General features: G+C 45.2%; 2 protein-coding genes, 1 long non-coding RNA gene and 1 other non-coding gene across 4 annotated transcripts; 3 read left to right on the forward strand and 1 right to left on the reverse strand.

The window, feature by feature from the left end:
* Nucleotides 1-807: 807 nt before the first annotated feature.
* LOC140219624 (uncharacterized) lies at nucleotides 808-2,129 on the forward strand. Its single transcript, XM_072289556.1, has 4 exons — nucleotides 808-969; nucleotides 1,067-1,322; nucleotides 1,559-1,626; nucleotides 2,106-2,129. The coding sequence occupies exons 1-4, from the start codon at nucleotides 883-885 to the stop codon at nucleotides 2,127-2,129; spliced, it is 435 nt and encodes a 144-aa protein (XP_072145657.1). The 5' UTR covers nucleotides 808-882.
* A 388-nt stretch (nucleotides 2,130-2,517) lies between these two features.
* Nucleotides 2,518-18,125, forward strand: LOC129381308 (uncharacterized). Its single transcript, XR_008609508.1, has 3 exons — nucleotides 2,518-2,591; nucleotides 16,542-16,607; nucleotides 18,000-18,125. It is a non-coding gene; the product is annotated as an uncharacterized lncRNA (long non-coding RNA).
* Nucleotides 18,126-19,040: 915 nt separating this feature from the next.
* LOC140219628 (BEN domain-containing protein 5-like) lies at nucleotides 19,041-27,319 on the forward strand. The gene is made up of 4 exons (XM_072289558.1): nucleotides 19,041-19,253; nucleotides 21,282-21,347; nucleotides 26,214-26,433; nucleotides 27,204-27,319. Exons 1-4 carry the CDS (start codon nucleotides 19,041-19,043, stop codon nucleotides 27,311-27,313), a joined length of 609 nt encoding a protein of 202 aa, XP_072145659.1. The 3' UTR covers nucleotides 27,314-27,319.
* TRNAS-GGA (transfer RNA serine (anticodon GGA)) lies at nucleotides 23,522-23,596 on the reverse strand. The gene has a single exon. It is a non-coding gene; the product is annotated as a tRNA-Ser (tRNA).
* Nucleotides 27,320-27,623: the final 304 nt, after the last annotated feature.

Consider the following 27,623-nt stretch of genomic DNA (forward strand, 5'->3'; position numbering starts at 1 on the left):
GTGGAAAATTGAGCATTGGAAACATCTTGCTTCACAACATTGCCCGTTCCTACGTCGCTGATGTGGTTAATACGAAACTGGCAAAGTTCAAGTGGGAAACGTTGCAACCTTCCTCATGCAGCCCAGACCTGTTGCCTTGCGTCTTCCACATTTGGTAAAATTTGAAAAAACTGCTCAAGGGAACCAGTTCGTGTCGGAAGATGAGGTGTAGTCATTTACAGATTTTTGAGGCAGCAATCCAAGGAGTTTTATGAGACGGGAATTACGTGACTCGTTAGTAGGACAAGTGTAAATACTCATGGTGACTACTTTTAAATAAAGTACCCCGTTTATCATATATTCGCATTGGCTCACTTTCATTTGACTCGCCCTCGTATATTTTGCAGAACTCCTGCTTTTTTACATGTGCTCGCCATACACGAGCGGTGACAGCTGCTTCTGCGCAATACATTTTAACAAAGGACAGCGTCATTGAGATTTTCCCCTGGTCGTTGCATATGTACGACAATGTAAACAAGGTTGTTGAATGACAGATTATATATATATATATATATATATATATATATATATATATACATATATATATCCCTCGACTAATTCTATAAGGAGGAGGCCGAGCTGCAAAGTGAGCCCCCCACGAACGAAATTTCTGGCTACGCCACTGCTGTAGTGTGCTTGTTTTGGGGCACTTACTGCTTCCGCTTGTTACTTTTCCTTTTCTGTATGTCTTGTAGAATCCCTCAGTTATATTTAGGCGCTATTAGGTGCCACATTAGGCGCTAATATGGCATTTGCGATGACCATCACAAATGCCATATTTTATTGTAATCAGCATTTTGTTTACATTATCCTTCAGGTGGCAAAGCTGATTTGATTGCCAGGATGTCGAAGCAGCACAAGCCTGTTCCCATGGACGTGTTTGAGCAATCAAGTGAGAGACATCGCCACAAGCAGAAGCCAGCCCTCAAGGTAATAATAATGATAATAATGCTTTAACAATTGCAAAGTTTGCCGAAACAAATATTATGCAACTTCATTTTCCTCTTGCCATTTACATTATTACTAGGATGTACCAACAAAGGAAAAGCGGCGCCGACTAGAAAGTGCAAAAAAATCAAGAATGCAGAAGATCCTTCAGAAGAAATCTGCTGCTGGAGATACGGACTCCAGCAGTGACGATGACTTGGTGCCCCGGAAGATGCTGAAGAAAGCGGAAAATGAAATTGCAGGGCTCAAAAACAAGTTAAGAATATCCGAGCAGCAGCGGATTGAAGAGCGGCAGCAAAACCAGAAACTCCACAGCTTACTCGAGGAGAGGATGAGTGAGCAATAATTTATTTTTAAATGACGGTGTCACTTTGCTTAGAAATCTATTTTTGCAGTATTCTGTGTCGCCTCACAAGTGTGCTGTCAGTCCTTGTGCATGAATGGTGTTGTAAAATGCCTCAGCATGCAAGCTAAGGTGTTAGATTAATGCTAGTCAGTGGAATTAATTGTGCTATGTGTGGACATTTATGTGACAATTATGATTGTGTTTATGTAAATGTGCACCATGCAGATTCCATGGAGGCCTCCATAATTGAGGCACTAAGAAAAGAAGTTCGTGCGGCAAGGCTGCCTGCACAGGTATGTAATGTGGCATGTTGAAATTTTATGGGGAGCAAAATTTCATGATTTTGAAATGCCAAATCAAGTCATGCACTGTTTCCCATGGACACGTTTATAAATTTAGTTACTTGACGATCTAGTTTAACCTTTTGCTGCCACAATCACACTTCTATCATGACATTTCTTTGGCAGCTGACATGATTTGCACCCATAGTACTTGATATAGAATTTCTCATCTAAGCAGCAGCAAAATAATATTTGTCGATCTAAGTACACGAGTCTAGCTGCATCCTAATAAACAACTAATAAATGACACTTCTGTATTGCTCATGCACTGATCTCACATTTTGCAAAACTTTAGCCTGTTTACCTTTAACCATGGAGGAAGGAAAAAGATAGGTGGGAGCGTACCGCAACGCGATTGAAGGCAACCTGGTGACCCAACCTGTGGTCGCATGCCGAAGTTTGCGGCTGGTTTTAGTGTTCCCACTCTGCAGGCAGAGCCACGGCAAGGCAGCTGAACAAGCGTGCACCGAATAAATATTGGCATAGCTACTGGGAACCAAACGTCTTAGCAGATCTCGACCAAAGAGGTCACATGTTGGGCCACTACTGTGGCTTCATGGAGCGTTCGCTTGCCAAGGCTGGCTGCCTGACGTAATGCTCCCTCCTATATCTTTCCTTCCTCCATGCATTTAACCGCACAATTATCAATGCATATCTCTAAGCACGTGGGAATCTAATAGCTACAGCAATTTGTCTAAAGCAGCTAAACTTTTTAATTTGCAGTAAAGCTTTGTGTCAAAAACAAAACCCTACAAGCCTTAATGGCCTTACTCTTTTACCAGTGCCTATTGGAGAAAATGTAAACGGACTTCTGATAACTGTACTGCTCTTCAATTGCCCTTTAGGGTTGTGCTGCAAATGTTTGCAGCGATGATTTGCAGCAAACAGTCCGGGAAGCTCCCATGAAGCCATGTGAGGTGAGAACTTCATTGACATTGGTATATTTATTTGTTAGAAATGACTATGCATTATGCATTGCTCATTATTTATGTAGTCAACTTTAAAACAAATCTAACTTACCACGAAATGCTAGTGTAAACTTGATGGTATTGAGCTTTGGTGTCGTTTATCTTATGCTGAATTATAATTTAAGGTAATCAAACCAAGGAATGGGGAGTGTGTGTTACTCAACAGCATTTCTAGTTTGCATATGTACGGCTTTGTTATGATGATGATGATGTATGGGGTTTTATGGCGCAAGGGCCAGGAATGGCCAAAGAGCGCCATGTCTGTGGTAGTGGGTGTGCAGTGTAACTATGATTACTATGAAATTGGTGTGAGGTGGCTGTAAAGAGGCCTTAAAATATACGCGCTAAAGTGCGTAAAATCTGTATGATAAAATTATGGCAATGACGTATGACTTGTTCTATGAAAATTTAGATGCATATAAAAAGAATGATACGATAAGTAAAATATATCACGATTATAAGAAATGCCAGAGCACTACTGCCTCCTTAGAGCCCTTGAAACACAAGGGTCTGGAGGCATGTGCTATACCGTACAACTATCCCAGCGGCATCCTCTAAAGAGAGGAAGCGCTAGGAATGCATGGGGCTAATAACATGTAGGACCACATCTCTCAGAAAACCTAGGACTGTGTCTGTGTTAAAAAGCGGTTCTGGGCCGAGGAACATTACTGGATGGAGAGGGATGTGCTGTCTGTAAGCTAAGGAAAAATGTTTCATTCTTTCAGATTCGGCTTCCCCGCACTCCAGAAGGACGTGGAGCACGGTCAGCCTCTCCCCGCATCTACCACAGGTTGGAGGCTCACTTCCGGTTAGTAGAAAATTATGGGTGCCAAACGTGTGTCCTATTCTGAGCCGACAGAATAGGACATCTGTTCGGCGCGATTTTGTAGTAGAGGGCCAGAATCCTAACTGTGGTTTTATCAGGTGGAGGATGATGATGATATGTGGTGTTTAATGGCGCAAGGGCCAGGTGTGGCCAAAGAGCGCCATGACAAGTGGTGATGTTGACGATGTATTATGGAGATGTGAATTGGCTGTAAACTGGCCTAAAAATTGTCGCTGTAAAGTGCGTAAAATCTACGTGCTATAAAATTATGGCGATGACTCATGACGAATACTTTGAACATTAAAATCCATCGTAAAAGAATGATGCAGAATAAAAGATATATGAGATAGTAAAATTACCTGGAGCACTGCTGCCTCACCGGAGCCCTTGAAACACAAGGGCCTAGAGGCGCGTGCTATACGAAAGAGCTATCACAGCGGCATCCTCTGAAGAGAGGACCCGCTACGAACACGTGGGGCTAAAAACATGCAAGACAACATCTTTCAGAAAACTTAGGACTGTGTTGGTGTCAAATAAAGGTTCTGGACCGAGTAGCATTACGGGATGTAGGGGGATGTGCTGCCGGTATGCTAGGGAAAAATGTTTTCTTCTTTCAGATTCGGCTGCCCGACACTCCAGGAGGACGTGGAGGACGGTCAGCCTCTCCCCGCATCTACCGCAGGTTGGAGGATCATTTTCAGTGAGTAGAAAGTTATGCGTGCCAAATGTGTGTCCTATTCTCAGGCGACAGAATAGGACATCTGTTCGCCGTGATTTTGTTACGGGGGGCCAAGAACCTAACTGTGGTTTTATCACGTGCAGTTTGTTATTTACTTCTGCGTCCCACATACGTTGCCAGTGGTTTCGCAGTTTTCTTCTTAAGAAAGGTTTCAGATCTGTGACAGGGACCGAAGCAGTAGGACTAACTGCATGCAATGAAATGGATGTGGCCATCTGGTCCGCTAGAACGTTACCCTCAATGCCCCTATGTCCGGGCACCCAGCATATAATGACATGCTGGTTAGACATATACGCTCTACAGAGAATGGAATAGAGCTCAGTTATTACGGGGTTTCTGTGTTTACAGTGTGACTTCAAGGCTTTTACGACACTTAGGGAGTCTGTAAATAAAATTGTCTTTTGAATATTTGATTTTTCTGATATGTTTCACAGCCAACAATAGTGCATGCGCCTCAGCCGTAAATATACTTGTTTCAGGGTGCAGTACACCGGATTCCGAGAAGGATGGACCAATGGCTGCGTAGGACACCCCGGCATGCGACTTAGAAGCGTCTGTGTAAAACTCTGCGCACGAGTACTTGTGCTGGAGCTCCAAGAAATGCATTTTGATATGTGGCTCTGGCGCATGTTTAGTAACCTCTATAAAGGATGTGTCACACTATCAGCTGCCACTCCCAGGGTGGTACTAGCTTAGCTGGAGGCATTAAGCGTTGCTCGAGAACTGGGACATCCATTTCCGTGCAAAGTTCTCTTGCACGCAGTGAGAAAGGAAGTCTCATAGAGGGTCTGTTATGAAAAAGTGTTTCGCACGTCAAGTCGTTAGCGGTTGTAAAACACGGATGTTCCTTATTAGAGCGAACCTTGAGAAAATATGTTAAGCTGATGTTTGTTCTTTGAAGATGGAGTGGCCACTCATCTGACTCTACATATAGGCTTTCAACAGGGCTTGTCCTAAATGCGCCAGTGGCCAATCGGATACCCAGATGGTGAACGGGGTCTAACATCTTAAGTGCGCTCGGTGCGGCAGAGTGATATGCTACGGCACCATAATCTAACCGTGATCGAACAAGGCTCTTGTAAATATTCAACAAACACTGTCTGTCGCTACCCCACGTTGTGTGGGATAGGATTTTAAGTAAGTTCATTGTTCTAAGACATTTTTCTTCCAGATGTTTTATGTGCGGAATGAAAGTAAGCCTGGAGTCAAGTATAACACCAAGAAATTTGTGATCTTTGTTTACAGGAATTTGTTGTCCGCCCAGTTCTACACAAGGATCTGGGACCAAGCCTCTCTTTCTTGTGAAGAGAACACAAGAACTTTTGTGCGGGTTGATTTTAAATCCATTTTGATCTGCCCACTTGGACACCTTGTTTAAGCCCTGCTGTACCTGTCTTTCACATACTGTAAGGTTGCATGATTTGAAAGCTATCTGTATATCGTCTACGTAGACGGAGTAGAAAATAGCTGGTGGTAAAGATGCACGAAGCGTGTTCATTTTGACGACAAAGAGCGTGCAGCTGAGTACGCCACCCTGGGGTACCCCAGTTTCCTGTATAAATGTACGCGACAGTGCAGGACCTATTTTCACTCGAAATGTACGGTTCTCTAGGTAGCTCTCTATAATATTTAACATATTGCCGCGGATACCTAGCGCGGAAAGATCGCGCAGGATTCCGTACCGCCAGGTTGTGTCGTAAGCTTTTTCCATATCCAGAAATACAGATAGGAAAGATTGCTTGTGCACGAAGGCATCGCGAATGCTCGCTTCGATGCGCACGAGATGGTCGGTTGTAGATCGCCCTTCCCGAAAACCACACTGAAATGGGTCAAGCATTTTACTGGACTCTAGGAGATGCACGAGACGGCGATTGATCATTTTTTCAAATACCTTACAAAGGCAACTTGTCAGGGCTATCGGGCGGTAACTTGCCACTGAGGAAGGATCTTTGCCTTGTTTCAAAACCGGGATCACAATGGCTTCTTTCCACGCAGTCGGGAGGTATCCCGCAGACCAAATGGTGTTGTAAATTGTGACTAGTGTAACTTGGGTGTCTTTATGTAAGTTTTTGATCATTTCATACATGATCCTGTCAGATCCCGGTGCAGAGCTCTTGCATGCGCTCAAGGCAGCTCTCAACTCGGCAATGCTAAAAGGGCAGTTGTATGGTTCATACTGTTGACATTTTCTCATGAGTGGCTTACATTCTTCTATATGTTTATATTTCAGAAAGGATTGTGAGTAATGGTTGGCACTTGACACACTCTCAAAGTGCTCCCCAAGTGAGTCCGCCTGATCTTGTAGGGTATCGCCTTCTGTGTTTACCAAAGGGAGTGCATATGCTTGTCGCCCTCTTATCCTATTGACCCTGTTCCAGGCTTTGGCCTCATCTCTGAACGAGTTAATACTCGATAGGAACTTCTGCCAACTTTCTCGTCTGGCCTGTCGGCGGGTTCGCCTGCCTTGGGATTTTACTTTTTTAAAATTGCTAAGATTCTCCGCAGTGGGAGAAGCGCGTAGCAACCCCCACGCCCTGTTCTGATTTTTACGAGCGATCCTACAATCGTCGTTCCACCACGGGACACGCCGTTTGCACGCCAAGCCACTTACTTCACGTATGCATTTAGATGCGGCATCTATAATGAAGGCTGTAAAGTAATCCACAGCAGCATCAATTTCTAACGAGGACATGTCATCGCATGTTATGCTAGTTAGGGTTCGGAATTTCTCCCAGTCTGCTGTGTCAATCTTCCACCTAGGAGCCTGTGGTGGGTATTCGTTTTGTTTAAGTGTTCTTAATAGTATGGGGAAGTGGTCGCTTCCGTAAGGATTGTTAGTAACTTCCCATTCGAGTTCAGGCAGTATGGACGGGGAAACTATGCTCAGATCAATTGAAGAAACGGTTTTGTTGGCAAGACAGTAATATGTGGGTGCCTTCTTATTAAGCAGACACGCACCGGAAGAAAAAAGGAGCTGTTCAACGAGACGACCTCGCGCATCGATACGAGAGTCGCCCCACAAGGTGCTGTGTGCATTGAAATCGCCAAGAACAACATAGGGTTCTGGCAATTCATCTATTAATGACTGAAATTCATGTTTGCTTAGTTTGTAGTGTGGGGGTATATAAATCGAGCAAATAGTGATAAGTTTGTTTAGCAAAACTATTCGAACCGCCACTGCTTCAAGGGCCGTTCGTAGCTGTAAATGTTGACATGCTATGCTCTTTTGGATTACAATTGCAACACCTCCCGATGATGCGATTGCGTCATCGCGATCTTTGCGAAAAGTAACATGCTGTCGGAGAAAGTTTGTGTGTTGTGTTTTTAGGTGTGTTTCCTGTAGACACAGCACTTTTGGATTGTGTTTGTGTATGATCTCTTGCACATCATCAAGGTTCCTAAGAAGACCTCTGACATTCCATTGAATGATTTGTGTATCCATGTTGAAAGTAAATAAGTGCTGTGTGTACGGAAAGGGAGGTGATGATTTAGGTTACAGAGCTCTTTCGAGGCCCTGTAACGGGGGTTCTGGCCTTTCTGGAGCGTTCGAGGGAGCCTCGCCGCTCCTTAGGCGTTTGGTGCGCCTTGAGGACCGGAGTAGTGTCCATTGCCTCTTGTGAGGCGCCGGACACGTGCTCTTGCGAGCGAGAAGTTACAAGAGAGAGTCCTGCCTTGGAGGGCAAGACCCCTGCGCCCACCAGCCCGGAGGTCGATGGGGCTCCCAGAGGGATTTGGCTACGCCGGCCGTTGCCAGCGCAGGAAGGAACCTCGGAAGTTGAGGCAGCCTCGGCTGCGCCCTCCTTCGGGGTCGATGGTTCCTTCTCCTCGGTTGACGGAGCAGCGCTAGCTGCAACCGTCGCGGGGGCAGATGGCGTGATTGCCGACTCACTGCTTGTGGGTCGGACAGCCGCCGGAGGCCGTTGTGACGCTGCCCCCTGACGCGCCACTTCGGCAAAGCTTTTCTTTGGCAGGTATGCAACCCGCCTGCGTGCCTCCTTAAATGAGATATTTTCTTTCACTTTGATCGTTACGATTTCTTTTTCTTTCTTCCAGGATGGGCACGACCGCGAGTACGCGGCGTGCTCCCCATCACAGTTTACACAGTGGAGAGTGCTTGCACAAGCTTCAGTGGCGTGTTCAAGGGCACTGCTGCATTTGGCGCATGTTTGGCGGCCTCGGCAGCTCTGCGAGCTGTGGCCAAAACGCTGGCATTTGAAGCATCTTAGGGGATTTGGCACACATGGCCTGACACGGAGCTTGATGTACCCGGCCTCTACAGACTCGGGCAGAATACTTGAACCGAATGTGAGTATCAGGTGCTTTGTTTGAATTTCTTTTCCATCCCTTCTTATCTTAATTCTTCTGACATTGACAACGTTCTGCTCACTGAAGCCCTCCAAGAGCTCAGCCTCTGTCAGCTGGAGCAAATCGTCATCAGACACAACGCCGCGGGTGGTGTTCAGAGTGCGGTGAGGAGTTACTGTCAATGGAACATCCCCAAATGACAATAGACTGGGCAACTTATCGTATTGTTTCTGATCATGCAGTTCTAACAGGAGATCACCACTTGCCAGCCTTGATACCTTGTAGCCTGGACCAAGGACATCTGTTAAGGACTTGGAAACTAGAAAAGGGGAGATATTTCGCACTTGTTTATCGGATTTTTCAGAGTGGATGACATGGTACCGTGGGAAGTTCGGTCTTTGACGACCAAAGAACTGGAATACATCTTCGGTGCGCCCTCTTTTGTGAGGGCGATCAGGAATCGGAGGAAAGGAACTTGCCATAGAAAAATGTAGTTTTCGGCAATAACGCCAGCCACCCACCATGGAGCCCTACGAGGGGACGCTACAGGGACTGTATGAACAGGTCCTGTAAACGCCAGCTGTACGTCATCACTATAACCAAATATGAGATAACCTAGGTTGGTTATTCACACAAGGTTAACCCTTGCTGCCTCGAAAAATTGGAAGTGAGCGGAAGCTAGGAGAAGACAGGAAAGATGGAAAGTGAGGGAAAGACGAAGGGTGGAGGGAGAGCGAGAGAAAGGAAAAGGCAACTACCGATTTCCCCCGGGTGGGTCAGTCCGGGGGTGCCGTCTACGTGAAGCAGAGACCAAAGAGGTGTGTTGCCTCCGCCGGGGGGCCTTAACGGTCCGAACACCCGGCATCGGCTCAACCCCCAGGATCCCCCTTTCCCCGGACACGGCTAAGCCGCGCAAGGCTACGCGCGGGAGGGTCCAACCCTCGAGTGCTCGGGTACGTGGTGTCGCAACGCACCAAACGCCTGCTTGCGCAGACGCCCCTGCGGGTTATCAGGTGGAGCTTATTATTCGTTTCCGCGTCCCACATGCGTTGCCAGTGGTCCCGCAATCTCCTTCGCAAGAAAGGCCTCAGATCTGTGACAGGCACCGCAGCGGTAGGGTTAACAGTTTGCGATGCGATTGACGTGGCCATCTCGTCCGCCAGAACGTTACCCTCAATGCTCCTGTGGCCAGGCACCCAGCATATGATGATACGCTGGTTAGATATGTACGCTTTACACAAGACGGTGTAGAGCTCACTAAGTACAGGATTTTTGTGTGTATAGACTGACATCAAGGCCTTCACGACGCTTAGGGGGTCTGTATAGATCGCTGCTTTTGAAAGTTTTGATCTTCTTATATGTTTCACGGCAGAGAGTAATGCGTAGGCCTCGGCCGTAAAGATGCTTGTTTCGGGATGCAGTACGTCGGATTGCGAGAAGGATGGGCCGACTGCTGCATAGGATACCCCGGCATTTGACTTCGAAGCGTCTGTGTAGAAATCTGCACAGGAGTGCTTGTGCTGTAGTTCTAGGAAATGCATTCTGATTTCGGCCTCAGGAGCGTGCTTTGTAACTTTTATAAAGGATATGTCACATTGTATCACCTGCCACTCCCAGGGAGGTAAGAGCTTGATTGTGTGCATTAGGCGATGCTCGAGGAGTGGGACATGCATTTCATTGCTAAGCTCCTTCACACGCAGCGAAAAAGGCTGTCTTATGGAGGGACGGTTGCTGAAAAGTGTAGCGCACGTCATATCGGTAACGGTATGAAAACATGGATGTTCAGGATTAGAGCGTACTTTAAGGAAATATGTAAAGCTGTTGTATGATCTCTGTAGGTGGAGAGACCATTCATTCGATTCGGCATATAAGCTTTCAATTGGGCTTGTTCTGAAAGCGCCCGTGGCTAAACGGATGCCTAGATGGTGAACCGGGTCTAGCATCTTTAGTGCGCTTGGGGCGGCAGAGTTATATACCACGGCACCATAATCTAATCGTGACCGGATGAGGCTCTTATACAGATTCATTAGGCTCTTCCTGTCACTACCCCACGTAGTCTGGGATAGAAGTTTCATTAGGTTCATTGTTTTCAGACACTTTTCTTTGGGTTGTTTAATGTGTGGGACGAAAGTAAGTCTATTGTCGAGTATAATACCTAGAAATTTGTGCTCTTTGTTTACAGGAATCTGTTGTCCACACATTTGTAAGCAAGGATCCGGAACTAGGCCTCTCTTCCTTGTAAACAGCACACAAGAACTTTTTTGAGGATTGATTTTAAAACCATTTTTCTCTGCCCACCCTGACACCTTGTTCAAGCCATGCTGTACCTGTCTCTCGCATACTGCGAGGTTACAGGATTTGAAGCCTATTTGAATGTCGTCCACATAGACGGAATACAAGACGGCTGGTGGTAAGGACGCACGAAGCGTTGCCATTTTAACAATAAAAAGTGTGCAACTGAGCACGCCTTCCTGGAGTACACCAGTTTCTTGTGTAAAAGGACGTGACAGCACATTGCCGACTTTCACCCGGAAGGTACGACTGGACAAGTAGCTTTTTATTACGTTTAGCATATTACCATGAATGCCCATTTCTGACAAATCTCTCAAGATTCCGTAGCGCCAGGTCGTATCGTACGCCTTCTCTATATCGAGGAATATCGATACGAAGAACTGTTTGTGTACAAGCGCGTCACGAATATGTCCTTCAATACGTACAAGATGGTCGGTTGTGCAGCGCCCTTCTCGAAAGCCACACTGAAAGGGATCAAGCATTTTGTTTTGTTCAAGAAAATGGATGAGTCGCCGATTTATCATTTTTTCAAATACCTTACACATGCAGCTTGTGAGGGCTATCGGGCGGTAACTTGCCACTGAAGAAGGGTCTTTCCCTTCTTTCAAAACAGGGACCACAGTGGCTTCTTTCCATGCCGTTGGAAGGTACCCTGCGTCCCAGATAGTGTTGAAAAGTGTAAGTAGTGTTACTTGCGTGTCATTGTGTAAGTTTTTGAGCATTTCATACATGATTCTATCGGATCCCGGTGCAGAGCTCTTGCATGCGCTCAAGGCAGCTTTCAACTCGGCTGCACTAAAAGGGCAATTGTAGGGTTCATTCTGTCGGCATTTATTGACGAGTGGCTTGCATTCTTCTATTTGTTTATATTTTAGGAAGGATTGCGAATAATGTTTTGAGCTTGATACACTCTCAAAGTGCTCCCCAAGTGAGTCGGCCTGATCTTTCAGTGTACCGCCCTGTGTATTTACTAGAGGGAGTGAATAAGTTTGTCGTCCTTTTATCTTGTTAACCCTGTTCCAGACTTTCCCCTCCTCAGTATAAGAGCTGATACCCGATAAAAACTTCTGCCAGCTCTCTCTTCTGGCCAGTCGGCGCGTTCTCCTTCCTTCAGATTTTGCTTTTTTAAAGTTAATGAGATTCTCCGCAGTGGGAGAGGCGCGTAGCAACCCCCACGCTTTGTTTTGTTTCTTACGGGCGGTCCTACACTCGTCGTTCCACCACGGGACGCGCCGTTTGCATGCGAAACCACTTACTTCAGATATGCATTTAGACGCGGCATCTATAATGAAGGCTGTAAAATACTGAACGGCAGCATCAATTTCTAAAGAGGACATGTCATCCCATGAGATCCTGGTGAGGGTTCGGAATTTCTCCCAGTCGGCTGTATCGATTTTCCACCTGGGAGCCTGTGGTAGACATTCGTGTTCTTTATATGTTCTTAGTAGTATAGGGAAGTGGTCGCTTCCGTAAGGATTGTCGTTTACTTCCCATTCAAGTTCAGACAGTAGTGACGGGGAGACTAGGCTAAGATCTATTGAAGAAAATGTTTTGTTTGCGAGAGAATAGTATGTCGCTTCCTTCTTATTCAGAAGACAAGCACCAGAAGAGAAAAGGAACTGTTCAACGAGACGACCTCGCGCGTCTGTACGAGAATCGCCCCACAGGGAGCTGTGCGCATTGAAATCGCCGAGAACAACATAAGGTTCTGGCAATTGATCTATAGGATCAAACGCCACTGCTTCGAGAGGCGTTTGTAGCGGGAAAGGTTGACACGCAATGCTCTTATGGATAACAATGGCGACACCGCCCGATGATGCGACAGGATCATCGCGATCTTTGCGAAAAGTTATGTACTGTCGGAGAAAGCTTGTGTGTTTGGATTTTAAATGTGTTTCCTGTAAACACAGCACTTTTGGATTGTGTTGTTGGATCAGTTCTTGTACATCATCAAGGTTTCTAAGGAGACCTCTGACGTTCCATTGTATGATTTGTGTGTCCATATTTAATGTAAATTAGTGCTGTGTGTACGGAAACGGAAAGATGCCTTAGATTACAGAGCCTTTTCGAGGCCCTGTAATAGGTGTTTTGTTCTTTTTGAAGCGTTCGAGCGATTCTCGACGCTCCTTAGGCGCTTGGTGCGCCTTGGGGACAGGTGTAGTGTCCATTGCCTCGTGTGAGGCGCCGGACAAGCGCTCTTGCGAGCGAGAGGTTTTCAGAGGGAGTCCCGCCTTGGAGGGCAAGACCCCTGCGCCCACCAGCCCGGAGGTCGATGGGGCTCCCAGAGGGATTTGGCTAAGCTGGCCGTTGCCAGCGCTGGAAGGGGCCTCGGAGGCCGGGGCACCGTCGGCTACGTCCACCTTCGGGGTCGATGGCCCCGTCTGCTGGGTAGACGGAGCAGCGCTAGCTGCAACCGCCGCGGGGGCAGATGGCGTAACCGCCGACTCACTGCCTGTGGGTCGGACAGCCGCCGGAGGCCGTTGTGACGCTGCCCCCTTACGCGCCACATCGGCAAAGCTACTCTTAGACAGGTATGCTACCCGCCTGCGTGCCTCTTTGTACGATATGTTTTCTTTAACTTTGATTGTGACTATGTCTTTCTCTTTTTTCCAGGACGGGCACGACCACGAGTATGCGGCGTGCTCGCCTTCACAGTTTACGCAGTGGAGAGTGTTTTTGCAAGCTTCAGAATTATGTTCGTGGGCACTGCACTTCGCACAGGTTTGACGGCCTCGGCAGCTCTGCGAACTGTGGCCGAAGCGTTGGCATTTGAAACATCTAAGGGGATTTGGCACATATGGCCTAACACGGAGCTTGATGTACCCGGCCTCTACAGACTCGGGCAGAATACTTGAGCCGAAAGTCAATATAAGGTGTTTGGTCTTGATTTCTTTACTGTCACGCCTAATCTTAATTCTTTTAACATTGATTACATTCTGGTCACTGAAGCCCTCCAAGAGTTCATCCTCAGTGAGCTCCAGCAAGTCATCGTCTGAGACAACACCGCGGCTTGTGTTCATGGTACGGTGCGGGGTTACTATTAATTGGGTCTCTCCAAATGAGACAAGTTTCGGCAGCTTCTCATACTGCTTCTGATCTTGGAGCTCCAAAAGGAGATCGCCACTTGACATTTTGGACACCTTATATCCTGTACCGAAAACTTCGGTCAGAGTCTTGGAGACAAGGAACGGTGAAATGGATCGCACTAGTTTGTCTGGTTTTTCTGAATGAATCACGTGGAATCGGGGAAAGTTGAGGACTTGTCGTCCGAAAAATTGAAAGATATCTTCGGTGCGCCCTCGTTTCTGAGGGCGATCAGGAAGTTTGGGAAAAGAAGGTTCCATGAAAATGTATAAAAATTCGGCAACAGCGCCGACCGCCCACCACGGAGCCCAACGAGGGGACGCGGCAGAGCTTGCATGCAAGTCTGCACGACGCCAGTCGTACGCCGCCACTATAACCAAATATGGTGTACCCAAGGTTGGATAACCACACAGGGTTAACCCTTGCCGCCAAGGAGAAAGGAAGTAAATAGAAGAGAGAAGGAGACAGGAAAGGTGGAAAGTAGGGGAAAGACGAAGATTGTAGGGAGAGAGAGACAGGAAAAGGCGACTGCCGATTTCCTCCAGGTGGGTCAGTCTGGAGGTGCCGTCTATGTGAAGCTGAGGCCGAAGAGGTGTGTTGCCTCCGCCGGGGGGCCTTAAAGGTCCAAACACCCAGCTTCGGCTCAACCCCCAGGATCCCCTTTTCCCCAGACACGGCTAAGCCGCGCACGGCTACACGCGGGAGGGTCCGACCCTCATGTGCTCGGGTCCGTGGTGTCACAACACACCAAACGCCTGCTTACGCAGACGCCCCTGCGGGGGGCTTTGTTATGGGCTATGCACATTTCGTGCATGTTAGCGCACGTAATACTGTACTTATGGCTATATACTAGTTACTGTGGATAAGCTTTTCTTTGCTTCTTTGCACATTCCTGCTTGTGTACAGTCTAGCTTCTGTATCACTGGTGAGCACTAGGTAGCATTCTTGTGCAATGCATGGAATCCTGCTAATATGTCTGCAGTGTAGATTTCTCAGCGACAAGATCATTACAATTGTTTTCTGAAATAAAAATGTATTTCGCAGTGCAAGAAATAATGTGTAAACTTTCATTAAGGGTTATGTTTCAATGCAGTAGCAGTATAATTAGCAGAGTGGCAAATTGAGTGAATTGGCATTCGTTGTCAAATAAACATAACACCACTAACAACAAGGGAGAAAAAATATACGACACAGGAAAGTGCCTGTAGCACTAGCTGTTACTTCCGTTTCAAATTTAGCTAAAGTTATACCCACCACTGTGGTTCAGCCACTGCGACGTCCTACCACAGAGCACAAAGTAAAAAGAAATAATTATCAGTGTTGTGAGCCACAATCCAATGAAGCCAGAATTCAAAACAGCTCATGCATCGATTTATGTGTACATTGACGAACCTGAGGTTTTAAAAAAAGTATCTGGAGCCCTTTACATGGCTTTTCTCATAATCTATGGGATTCACGTCCAAAGGCCAGGTTATTATATCTCCTTTGCATTAAACAGCCATAGGCAGAAAAAGCACATACTCGCTCATACTTGCTCGCCTATATATTTGGAGGCTACGCACTCACTCGCAGTCATTGGCACTTGCATTCATGAAAGAAAGAAAATCTATTCCCGCATAGTGCAATACAAAACGGTATACAGTATCATGTGGCATTTGCAGTTGCTTGCATTGACACTTAATGGTACCCAGTCATGATAATTCTTGCATCCACAACCATTCACTCACATTACATTCACTCGCACTTGTGGACAGCCACCTATTATACTCGCATTCACTGAAACTCGCTGCTACCAAATTTCATTCATAGTCGTGTTTATCAGCACTTGCTGTTATCCATACGTCCCCTCAAGCTTGTTAACACTCCCATTCATACACACATCCTTGCACCTATCAATACTCACTAGCACCCTCCTATGCCTGTGAAATAAGCGTGGAGCAAGTACGAGTTGGTATACTTGTGAACATTTTGACCTATACAAATTAAAAAGCTGGTGTTTTTCTTCCAGCGCAGCAATATGCAATAGTATAATTATTCACTACAAGTTTCTGGGGCTTTACTAGTTCTCAACAATAGTGATAGCATGTAGTGCTCTGCAGTGTTGCATAGTTGTCACACATGAGGCAACACATGGGCCGTAGTATTTCCGCCAGCAAGATAACCTTATGCATTCAGCTGAAGAGCACCATGTAGTGTGACACAAATTTTTACGTGGTTTAAAGCTTCAAATATTGGGTAAGCTTGCATTGAATTTCGACTGAAGAATGCACACACTTCAGGTTGTCCCCATGCAGCAACCAAATGAACAATCAGTGTTTGATGTTTCTCTTTCCTGTTGTGCTGTGTCATTCCTACATTCTGCTCCCAAGCAATCGTTTTTTCTAGCTCAGACATATGTTTAAGTAATAGCTGACAAGCACGCTTCTTGCTTCTCGGTCTAGATCTATGTGTTTTGAGCCATTGGCAAGGAAGGTGGCAGGTTAGGCCCTGTTTAATTTCAGAAAAGGGCTCAAAAAGAACTTTGCCATTGCTCTTAGACACTTCGCATAGCTTCTTTATAGTTCATGTGCTAATGCTGATAAGTCTGTGGCCTACACATTTAGAGAATTGATGTGTGGTGGTAATTGCAATGTGGTTGGTTCCTGGATTTCAGGATAATTTCATTCAGGAAAACTCCCGAATGGCAATTGATCAACAAGAGTCTACCACGCTGTATGAGGTATGTATACACAATAAATGAAAGCCCAGCTAGTGTGTTTTGCATGGTGCTGCGAAAAATTAAGATCTGGAAATCTCAACAGCCAGAACGAAGACAGATTTGTACGCATTTAGTTTGTACTTTGCAAGCCTAATGTAGCAGCCACGGGACTATAAATGATATTGTTGCTTTCGCCACTTTATCTAAGAGAGCGGATGCTGAAGTGAGTGGGCGAAAGCACTGTCTTGTTAATTTTTAGCAGAATAAGATGACCTAGTGAACATTGTCTTTAGCTGTTTTGGATTGCGAGCACTTTTTTCTTGAAGCTAAGCTTTTTTCCTATATTTTTCTATCTCCCCTTTTCCTAAGCCTGTGTTTGGCATGGTTGCTGCTGCTGTGGTATCTTTGTAGGTATGATTGTGGATATGTATATGCAGTTCATTAAAACTTCTTTCTGGGCGAGTTGGTGCATACTTGACATGAAAACTGTTTACAGCGCAAACACATGTAACCACAAAGTATAAGGTATGGTATGGTGTGGTTAAGTATAACCACAAGTATAAGGTATAAGCATAAGTATTATACCACAAAGTATAAGCGCTTGTGTCCTGTCCCTTATACTTTGTGGTTGCATGTGTTTGCGCTGTAAACAGTTTTCATGTCATGTATATGCAGGTTTATATGCAAAGATTGCAGGCTCCAGCACTTGGGCTGACATAGCTCTGTACGCTCTCGGACTCACTAATGCCAGTTAGCATGCTATATTCTGGAGAAAAAGAAAGTTGCTATTTAAGATGTGGGTATAATGATGACTTGAAGGTATTTTTAAATCACACTGACCTCTTAATGGAATAACATGTTATATCCAGTGGCACCTTGGGTTTAGGCATTCGGCATGTGCCACTGTGACCCAAGGGGGTACAGAATCATTAAATTTAGCTAGATGTCTGCCATACAAACATCATGATGTTGCTTTTGTCATTGTTGCATCGCTGCATGCAGTAGACATCTGACAATGTGTATCTGCATCTGCTTTGTTTGGCATTTGCAATATGGCATAACCTGTGAGCAGTGTAGTGCATAAAGAAAAAGAAATTGCATGAGACACTTGCGCACATATGTTTATGGTGAACAAACATAAACATTGCATAATTAAAATTACAGGTCCCACAGGGTGAAAGTAAACACTATTATATGCACCTTTACTTTTATAGCACTTCATTAAGCATGTCACTAAGACTTTGCTTCACGTTGACTCCAGTGTGTCTTGGATCTGCATAATTATTTTTTGGTGTTCTGCATGGGCTGCCACACTGTATTGCTCAGTTGTATTTGTTCTCTAACCTGCATCTATTGTACACCCTTGAGGTACTCGTTGCTATGATGTGCTATCAACTTGCTTTTTGTGTTCAGGATTTGGATCTCGGCACTGCCCCAATGGATGGGGCACTGCCAGCTCATTGCGAGTTGGCAAAGCCCAGCTGCGTCCTTGGGCCTCGAGAAGAGGTGGCAGGCAGCCAGGTAGCCAGCCATGTGCCTTCCACCAATGTGAGTGTATAGATTTATCCTGATAATTTGCACCTGCTAAGCCGCTATGCTTGCTAGACAAAGCCTAACGAACTGTTTATTTGTTCTTGTTAAACATTGTGTCATACTGAAGAACTAATATTGCCATGAATGCACTTGCAGTTGGTTCGCTCGAATTTTAGAATCCTACTTTGTATACTAGTTTATGCCAACTCATTATGAGAATAATGCTATGCGGCTGCCTCCTGCGCAAAAGGCGCACTACACACCTCTTTGACCTCTGCTTCACGTAGACGGCACCCCCAGACTGACCCACCCGGGAGAAATCGGTAGTTGTCTTTTCCTATCCTCCTCTCTAATCTTCGTCTTTCACTTGCTTTCGATCTTTCCTGTCTCCTTTTGGCTTCCTTTCACTTCCACTTTTTCCAGGCAGCAAGGGTTAAACTTGTGTGGAATGGCCTACCTTGGTTATAACAGATTTGGTTATTGTAGCGTCGTACAGCTGGCGCCTGCAGGACGTGTTTTTTCACGGTCTTGCAGCCTCCCCTTGTTGGGCTCCATATAGAGGTGGGTGCCTGGAGGTGCTGCCGAATTTCTGCATATATTTATGGCATGTTCTTTTCCCCCACTTGCTGATCGCCCTCATAAACGAGGGCGCACCGAAGAAGTATTTAGCTTCTATGGCCAACATAGTGAAAACTTTCCCAAATTCCATGTCATACATTCCGAGAAAACCGCAATGTCAGTGAGAATGATCTCCTTTTCTGGTGTCGAAATCAATAACCGATGTTCTTAGTCAAGGCTATAAACTTTCCAAACTTCCTAGTGGAGATCTCCTTTTAGAACTCCGAGATAAAAATCAATATGAAAGGCTGCCGAATCTTGTCTTTTGGTGACGTTCCAGTGAATGTGACGCCGCATCGCACCATGAACACCAGCCGTGGTGTTGTATTTGATAGTGACCTGATTGATCTGACAGAGACTGAACTACTTGAAGGCTGGGGTGACCAGAATGTGATCAGTGTAAAACGAATCAAGATGAGGTGCGATGGTAAAGAAATAAAGACTAAGCATCTTATTCTCACATTCGGCTCAGGTGTTCTGCCTGAAACAATCGAGGCAGGCTATGTGAAGATCAGGGTCAGGCCATATATACCAAATTTCCTCCGATGCTTTAAATGTCAAAGGTTCGGCCACAGTTCCCAGAACTGCTATGGCTGAATAACCTGTGCTAAATGGCAGCGACCATGAACATCCGTCCGAGTCATGCGCGAACACTGCACACTGAATTGTGAAGGGGAGCACCCTGCGTACTCGCGGTCCTGCCCATCTTGGAAAAAAGGAAAAGAAACAATGGCAATCAAAATCAAAGAGCAAATTTCGTTTAAAGAGGCACGCAGGCATGTATCCTTCTTGCCAAAGTGGCGCGTCGGGGCAGTGCCACATCTGCCTCCAGCGGCTGTCCGGCCCCTACACAGCGAGCCGGCAGTGCCGTCACCTGCCCCCTGGGCGGTTGCAGCTGGCGCTGTTCCACCGTCCGAGATCAAGGGGCCATCGACCTCTGGGCTGGTGGCCTCACAGGCCTCATCACTTAAGAGGCTTTCTCGACAAACAAATCGCTCTCAAGAGCCGGTGTCCAGCGCCTCGCAGGAGGCGATAGACACAACACTTAGTCAAACGGCACCACCAGCGCCTTAGGAGCGGCGAGAATCTTGACCGTTCCATAACAGAGAAACATCGCATTATGGGACCGGCAAAGGGCCCTGTAACCTAACTTTTCTTGTTAGACACACAGCACTAACCTCGTTCCCATATGGATACGCAAATATTACAAAGGAACGTGAGCGGACTTCTTTACAACCTTGACGATGTTAAAGAACTCCTCCGCAAATTCACTCCAAAGGTGCCGTGTGTACAAGAAACACACCTAAAATTAATGCAGACCAACTTTCTAAGGCAATATGCCACTTTCCGCAAAGACCGTGATGATGCACTCGCCTTCTCAGGGCGTGTAGCCGTAATAGTCTATAAGGGCGTTGAATGTCGGCAAATAAATCTCTGAACCCCCCTCGAGGCAGTTGCATTACGAGCTGTGCTATTTGGTCAGCTAATCGCGGTTAGCTTGATGTACGTCTCCCCTTCCTGTCAACTTACTAAAGCAGAGTTTCACAGCTTGATCGATGAACTTCCTCCACCATATATAGTCGTGGTGATCTAAATGCACATAGGCCCATGTGGGGCAACACATGTGCGGATGCGTGTGGGCGCCTGATAGAAAATTTTGTTTTCTTCAGGTGCATGCTTATTGAACAAAAAAGAACCAACATACTACACTGTTACACATAAAATATACTCGTCCATAAACTTGAGCATAGTTTCGAGCTCACTATTTCCGTACACGGAGTGGTCTGTTCTGAAGAATCCCTATGGGAGTGACTACTTCCCAATTACATTAAAGGTAACAAAACCAGATGCATGCTGTCCGCATTTTCTTTGATGAAACCTCGAATCTGCAAACTGGGAACTTTTCCGAGAACTCGCATATTTAGGCGGTGATGACAATTCTGATTTTAACGTAGATGATGCTGTGGCATACCTAACTGATTGTGTTATTGATGCTGCAACAAAATGTATTAAACAATTTAACGGACTGGCAAAGAATCGTCGCAACCCATGGTGGAATGACGAATCTAGGAAAGCCCTCAAAAATCAAAACAAAGCTTGGGGATTGTTTCACAATTCTCCAACAGCTGAAAACCTTATTTCATTGTGGCCAGAATATTGTCTCAGGCTTTTGCTATCCTGAGGTTCGACTATGTGTTAATTGCTACACTAATGAACTTGTTTGGCGTGGGAAAATTTGTGTTTATAGCATTCAAGAACCATTTATAAAAAAAAACTTTTAATGTATCTCCAGATAGGTTCTGCTTACGTAGTTTGTAGTTTACTTTTTGCCAGTGGCGATGCTGGCTAGTCTTATAGCACGTGCTTGATGCACAAGCAATGTGGAAATGAGATATAATCACATTCACTGATTATGCATGCTTATTGTATGCAGTCTTCTGTAGGGTATTCTTTCTAATGTCAGGTTTGATATTTTTTGTGTAAAACAGAAATACTAGGAAAGGTAGGTTGGCTAACCACATAGGTGTGCTGCTTTTATTTCAGGGGCCAGTCCCAGTACCAGGAGAGCTGGGTGTGGAAGCTCCACTCTTCACACCAGTTGGTGGAAAGGCAAGCTGTGTTTGCTTATCTCAAACTAGTTTATGTCATTATAAACGAAAATATGTGCCGAGTACTTTACTCGGTACTAACTGTGGAGCTTAGTGTGTGCAGTTGTCAAAGCAGCCAGTACAGCAGTGTTCTGGAGAAATAACAGGTGCTGACGTGCTAGTATTTCAAGTTCATTCGCAGTGCATATAAAGATTGCCATTATTCCACTAAAATTCGTATTTCTGGGAATGTACCACTCCTACAATTGTTTTATTCGTCTATTAAAATGAATGCTCTGCTAGCAGTGGTGCATTGCTGTGTGAGCAGGAAAAGTCGACAGCAATCGTCTATGAGCAATGGTTTATGAGAGTACTTATGTGCAGTAATACCTTGTTAACTGAAAGTAGTAAAATCTGGAAAAAATTTTGAGACAAGTGAATTTTCCAAATAATCAGTCGTGGAAATTGCAGTGAAAAGTTGAGTTCGTTTTAAAAAATTTACTGCTACTGACAAGCTTTTCAACAACAGCTAAACATAAAGGTTTCAAAGAAATAAATAAAAACATGCCAGAGATATCAATCGGCTCCATTTTGTGGCACTGCAGTCTTATTCTGTGCATGAAAAGTGCGTAGGGCTGGTCTGCTTCGTGGTAGCTCCTGGACCTAGAAAAGCGTCCTCGAGCCGCTTCACACATCGCATGAGCTGATCGTTCCCGACGCTGCATTTAACTTTATTTCGCAGCAAGTGAAGCACGTTTCTTGTTTCAGCAGATGTCGGCACCTTTTTAGGTCTTTCATTATCATTGCCTTCACCGCCCCTTCCGTTTGTAGCCATCCCAGCGATTTCGGTGTCAGTAAATTCATCTATCACCGGTACATCCTGGTTGCATAGCACACACTTGTAAATGCTGCTCATGTCGCTTTCTACTACGCAACACACGTAGCACAGACTTGCAGGGAACCCTGCCACAGAAAGCAACGTGAGCATTCACGAGTATGCGCTATATGCAAGCAGGGCATACCGAAACGCATGCTGCACATGGGTTTTTATTCTATGCTGTATAGACTAAAATTCAGTGCCGCGAGCATTGTGTAGAATAAAAGTAAAACGGAAATTGGACCTCTGATGGTAAATCGCATGCGTTGCACAAAGCGAACACAACGAACTGTGTCAAGCATGCTATTTTGCCGGGCCTGCCTCTGCGCATGTCTCTCCCATCACATGATGTGCTACATGGTTGCTTGACAAAGTTGTTATGCCTCTAGGTTCTGACTTCACATCCTAGGAAAGTGTCCACTTTGTGGTAGGTGCAGCAGTCTTGCGCGAAGCTTGTTTAACGGTCCTGCGGCAGAGTTCTTGTTCCACTCTTAGTGAAGATGTTGAGGTATCCGCTATTTGGTCCAAAAATAGTTCGATGCCTTAGAAAATTTCCACAGCCGATTTTTTTTTTAGATATGAGAGTTTGAGTTAACACGGTATTACTGTAGTATGATAAGGCAGCTCAGGAGTTCTTACCATGTTTACTAAGTAGTGTGCCAAGGCCTTGATTCAGGTTAGTTGGTCTCGTACTGGGAGCCTCAATATTGGTTAAAATGCAGGGACAGATAAATGACTGCCGCATATGGTGCTAACTTCCAACTGCTTATTTTGGAAAGGAAGATGTCCTTTTATGGACTCTCCACACGTCCACAATGTTGTGACATCCTGTAAATGACAGCACGCAAACATCACTTTTTAATTAAGCAAGTTCTTTATGGGATGGTGACAGGGACGTAGTGCTGACGCACCTGTCTGCTAAGTACCGAGTATAAACAGCTTCTATTACCTCGCATGTCAGCTGTTGTCTGGCTCTGCCCACGATACTGCACTGGTCAAACAAATGTGCAACCACACTTTCTACAATATTGGGCCAGTTACTCACTGCCAAATTTCTTTACACTGTTATTATGCTCCCGTAGCCAATCATTCAGGCATCATCCTGTTTGTCCTACATAAGATTGCATTGCAGGTGTAAGTAGCAGATGACGCAGTGGTGTTTGGCAACAGCATTCGGGTTAGTCATCCAGCATAGCCTTGCTAGCTTGTTAGGTGCAGAGAATACTAGTTGTACATTCACTCGCTGGCCAATCTTTTTTGAGTTGTGTGATAACTTATGTATTTAATAAAAATAAAAGCCTCGCAGTTAAAAAACAATTTGTCCTGGTCCGGGACTCGAACCCGGGACCACTGCCTTTCCGGGGCAGCCGCTCTACCATCTGAGCTAACCTGGCGGCCAGCAGATGGCAGGGCGAAGTCGAACTTGTTGACAAGTCGAAGCAATTAAAGGCAAGAGTTTGACCTAATATTTCTGCGGAAAACCGCAAGGTAAATAGGGGCGTGCCAAGGCATTGATAATCCGCAACCGCAAATCATTCGCAGCCACGACTGTAGGCAACATTCAGTACGAGAAAAGAGAGCAAAAATCAAGTTGGTTTAAATTTTCTCGGCTGCTAATCAACCCCTTTTTTTTCTGAAAGAATATCTTGGCAATTGCTGTGAACGGTTGGATGTCTGCTTTACCCTTTATTAATTACTTCTCTCCAACTTGCGGGTTTCTGTAGAACTATTAGGTCAAACTCTTGCCTTTGCTTCGAGTTGTCGACAAATTTGACTTCGCCCTGCCATCTACTAGCCGCTTGGTTAGCTCGGATGGTAGAGCGGCTGCCCCGGAAAGGCAGTGGTCCCAGGTTCGAGTTCCAGACCAGGACAAATTGTTTTTCAACTGCGAGGCTTTTCTTTTTATTAAATACATAAGTTATCACACAACTCGAAAAAGATTGGCCAGCGATTGAATGTACAACTAGCATTCTCTGCACCTAACAAGCTAGCAAGGGTATGCTGGATGACTAACCCAAATGATGATGCCAAACTCCACTGCGAAAAAAGGCGTGACAATAAGTTTGTTGATTATGCCTCGTGCATCATCGGGCAATTACACCTGCAGTGCTTTAGATTCTCTATGTAGGACAAACAGGATGATGCCTGAATGATTGGCTACGGGAGCATAACAATGTAAAGAAATTTGGCAGTTAGTCGATAGCGTGCCATTGTAGAAAGTGTGGTTGCACCTTTGTTTGACCAGTGCAGTATCGGGGCAGGGCCGGACAGCAGCTGACATGTGGTGTAATAGAAGCTGTTCATATTAAGTACTTAGTAGACAGGTGCGTTTACATTGTGCCCTTGTCACTATACCATAAGGAACTGGCAGCATACGTTCTAGGAGAGAAAAAATAATAGAGTAATGCAGAATGTTGCAGGAAGCTCATTGCATAAAAGATATCTGATATAGTTGAAGTCCTGCATCTGTTGCGCTACCCAATAAAGAAAAACCCATGCTAACGGTGGTATCCTACATGTGCGTGGAATGTGGTTTGGTGAAAGTACTATGTGTTGAACAGTTGCTTATGCTATTGTGTAACATTTAAGAGCTTTTTTTTCAATGCCATGAAACCAGTTGAAGACTAGTGCCCTTTCTGTCCTGTCATCCTTTCTGCATTGTAAGACATTTCTTTTTTCCTCCAGAGGATGAGTACTTCTATTCAATTAGTTCAGCACTGCACGTGACATTAGGTATTGCCTAATGACTCTGAGCTAGGTGTGCGACTATTGTGCAATGCAAAAGAGCAAAAGCAGTGCCAGTGTCCAACTGAAATGACACAGCAAGTCAACATTGCCTTGTCATTGGGGGAAATTGTACAGGGATGCCAAAATGTGTCATGCCTTGTTGTGTCTTTATTCTCGCATTTGCTAGCTGCCTTGCATGACACTGCATTGGCCACCTGCCTTCAGAACTGCATAATTGCCCTCTGTAGTCGTGATGATCATGACCACGGTTTCGCTCGCAGCTGTTGTGACAAGTAGTAGTTCATTGTGACTTGGTGCAATGCATGCTGTCTCACAAACATAGTGGCTATCGAGGATAGTGATTGTACTGTGGCCAGGCTTGCATCCAATCAGCCAGTTACATTGAGATTGTTGTACAATCTGTTGTACAGCCAGCTCAGTGGTGAAAAAATTATCGGGATGGACATGTGGTAGTGAATAGCATGCCTCCGACAAAGATGCGGCCACGTCTTGTGCTATGACTGCACTGCAAAGAAAGTACTTCCTCAAGGCCCTTGCCGCTGCGAGCAGTATGATCAGTCGCGAAATGACATCTGCAGCTCCTGCACTGCTTATACGTGAAGTAGAAACAGGATTTGCGGATTGATTCAGTATAAAAGTGTGTTGGTGTGAACATTTCTTTTTTTTCTTTTCATACCCTTAACAATTCAACATTTGGTTAATTCAGAATTTAGTTCCAGTCCTGTAAAATTTGAATGAATGAGGTTTTACTGTATTACACCCCTTCTTTCACCGCATGTGTAAGTTGAGCTCACTGGGGTACTGCAAGAACTGTTTTCAGCCTCAAGGGTAAGATTGCTAGCTCTGGGACAAAGCAGCTCCTTAAGCGTGCAATAAGTTTTACTGGGGTTTTCTACTCTTCCCATCTGCTTCCCTAGACTTTTTCTCAAGTCTAAATAAAAACTAGTATATCCCGTACAAAAGGTGCTTGTCGCTGACTGTGGGATTAAATGTGGTGAATCCTCCGAGGTAGAATTGTTGTCCCTGGGCCATTATCAGTGAAGCTTCATCGACTAGGGCTTCCTACAGTCAGGGCGTAAACTTTGAACCTTTTGCATATATCTTGGTTTTATCCTTGAGTGCCATCACTGTTTGGCAACCTACTTTTCCTTAATAACTGTTACCTTTTTTATCCATTATTTCAAGAACAGAGGCTTTTTCTGAGAGTACATATGCTCTTTTGTATTTGAGTAATTAATCTCTTGCAATTTTTATCTTTCGTAGGTTCACATTGGAAATGGCCTATTTATCTGTGCCAACAAGTGGACGTGGGTCAATCAAGCAAAGACAGACAGCACATTTGCCCGGGAGGTTGCCCGGTGCCTGTGGCAGCCACATGAATTGGTCGGCAGGAGTGTGACGGGCAAAATTTGCATGCGCAAACTGAAGGAAGGTGGCGAGGCAAAGCCAGCATTAACACCAGAAAAACTTGGTGCAGTTCGAAGTAAGTAGACCCTGTCCTGCTAGCTCATGTTTTCATAACGATTGCGAAGTGTTTTGAAGTTAAAGGAGCAATGCCTATCGCATGGTGCTATTTCAGCACGAATATAATGGGCTGTCGGTAAGATGGGGTTGTATAGAGGTGATCTTCTTATATGGGCCGACATAGTTTACATCTACACATCAGGGGCATGCATAGCTGTATGTGCATATTTAGTGATGCGCTCTCGCTAAAAAAAACTATCACTTAGTTTCTATAGTGGTATTATAGGTGCATTAATCTTTCCTATTAATAGTTCTGCACTGGCATCTATGCAGTGTTTTCCATCTGCATATTCCGCGGTGCGGTAGCGAAAAGCTGTGTAATTTGTGTAGTCACTTGCATGAGCTGGTATATACTTGATAATTTAATGTAAAATATGTGTGGAAATGTATTGGACTATTTCTGTGGTCTTTTATTGCAATTCTGCAGCCATTTATATTGTTCGTAAAACACGTGAACATTTCACAGAAATGGGAACAAGACAATGCGAGGACGAGCGCTTGCTTTCAACTGCTGTGGTTAATGTTGAAATATCAATTTACGTTGGTAAAAAACTCATAAGCCTCCGTGTTCTCTTCTTGCGGTTTCTCTGTGAGATGTTCACGCTTTACACTCAATATCGTGCCAGAACTAGCCCAATCAGTTACGCAGTGGAGCCACCTACTGTGCATGTCAGTTCCAATGGCTTGTGGAATCTAACAGAGCATGCTTTGTTTGCATTTTTTGTGCAGAGTCATACGAGCACTTTGTGGCGAAACATCCGAGCGCTGTGGACACAGAGGCCAGGAGGCTCAAGGACTTTAACAAGCACCTGGCCACCATGCTGCGTGATGCGAAATAAAGATGGTTTGTGCTGCGTGCCCTAAAAAGTGTCCTCTTCGGAGCTGGCTCATTGCTCGACTGTGCGATTGAAATTCACTCGCTGCAGTGTTGGCAGACGATGTTACTGTGTGCAACTTCATCAGAAATATTGCATAAACAAAAGAACTCGTTCAACACAAATGAGAACACTTGTACAATGTAGCTAAATAAGAATAGCGTCTTTTGCATAGCTGAAGAGAACATTTTCATGTAGCATACACAAACGAGAACGATATCGTTGAGCGTAGCCATGCGAGAACGATATCGTTGAGCGTAGCCAAGCGAGTACG

The sequence above is a fragment of the Dermacentor andersoni genome, chromosome 1 (assembly GCF_023375885.2).
Source record: "Dermacentor andersoni chromosome 1, qqDerAnde1_hic_scaffold, whole genome shotgun sequence".
Lineage (NCBI taxonomy): Eukaryota > Metazoa > Arthropoda > Arachnida > Ixodida > Ixodidae > Dermacentor > Dermacentor andersoni.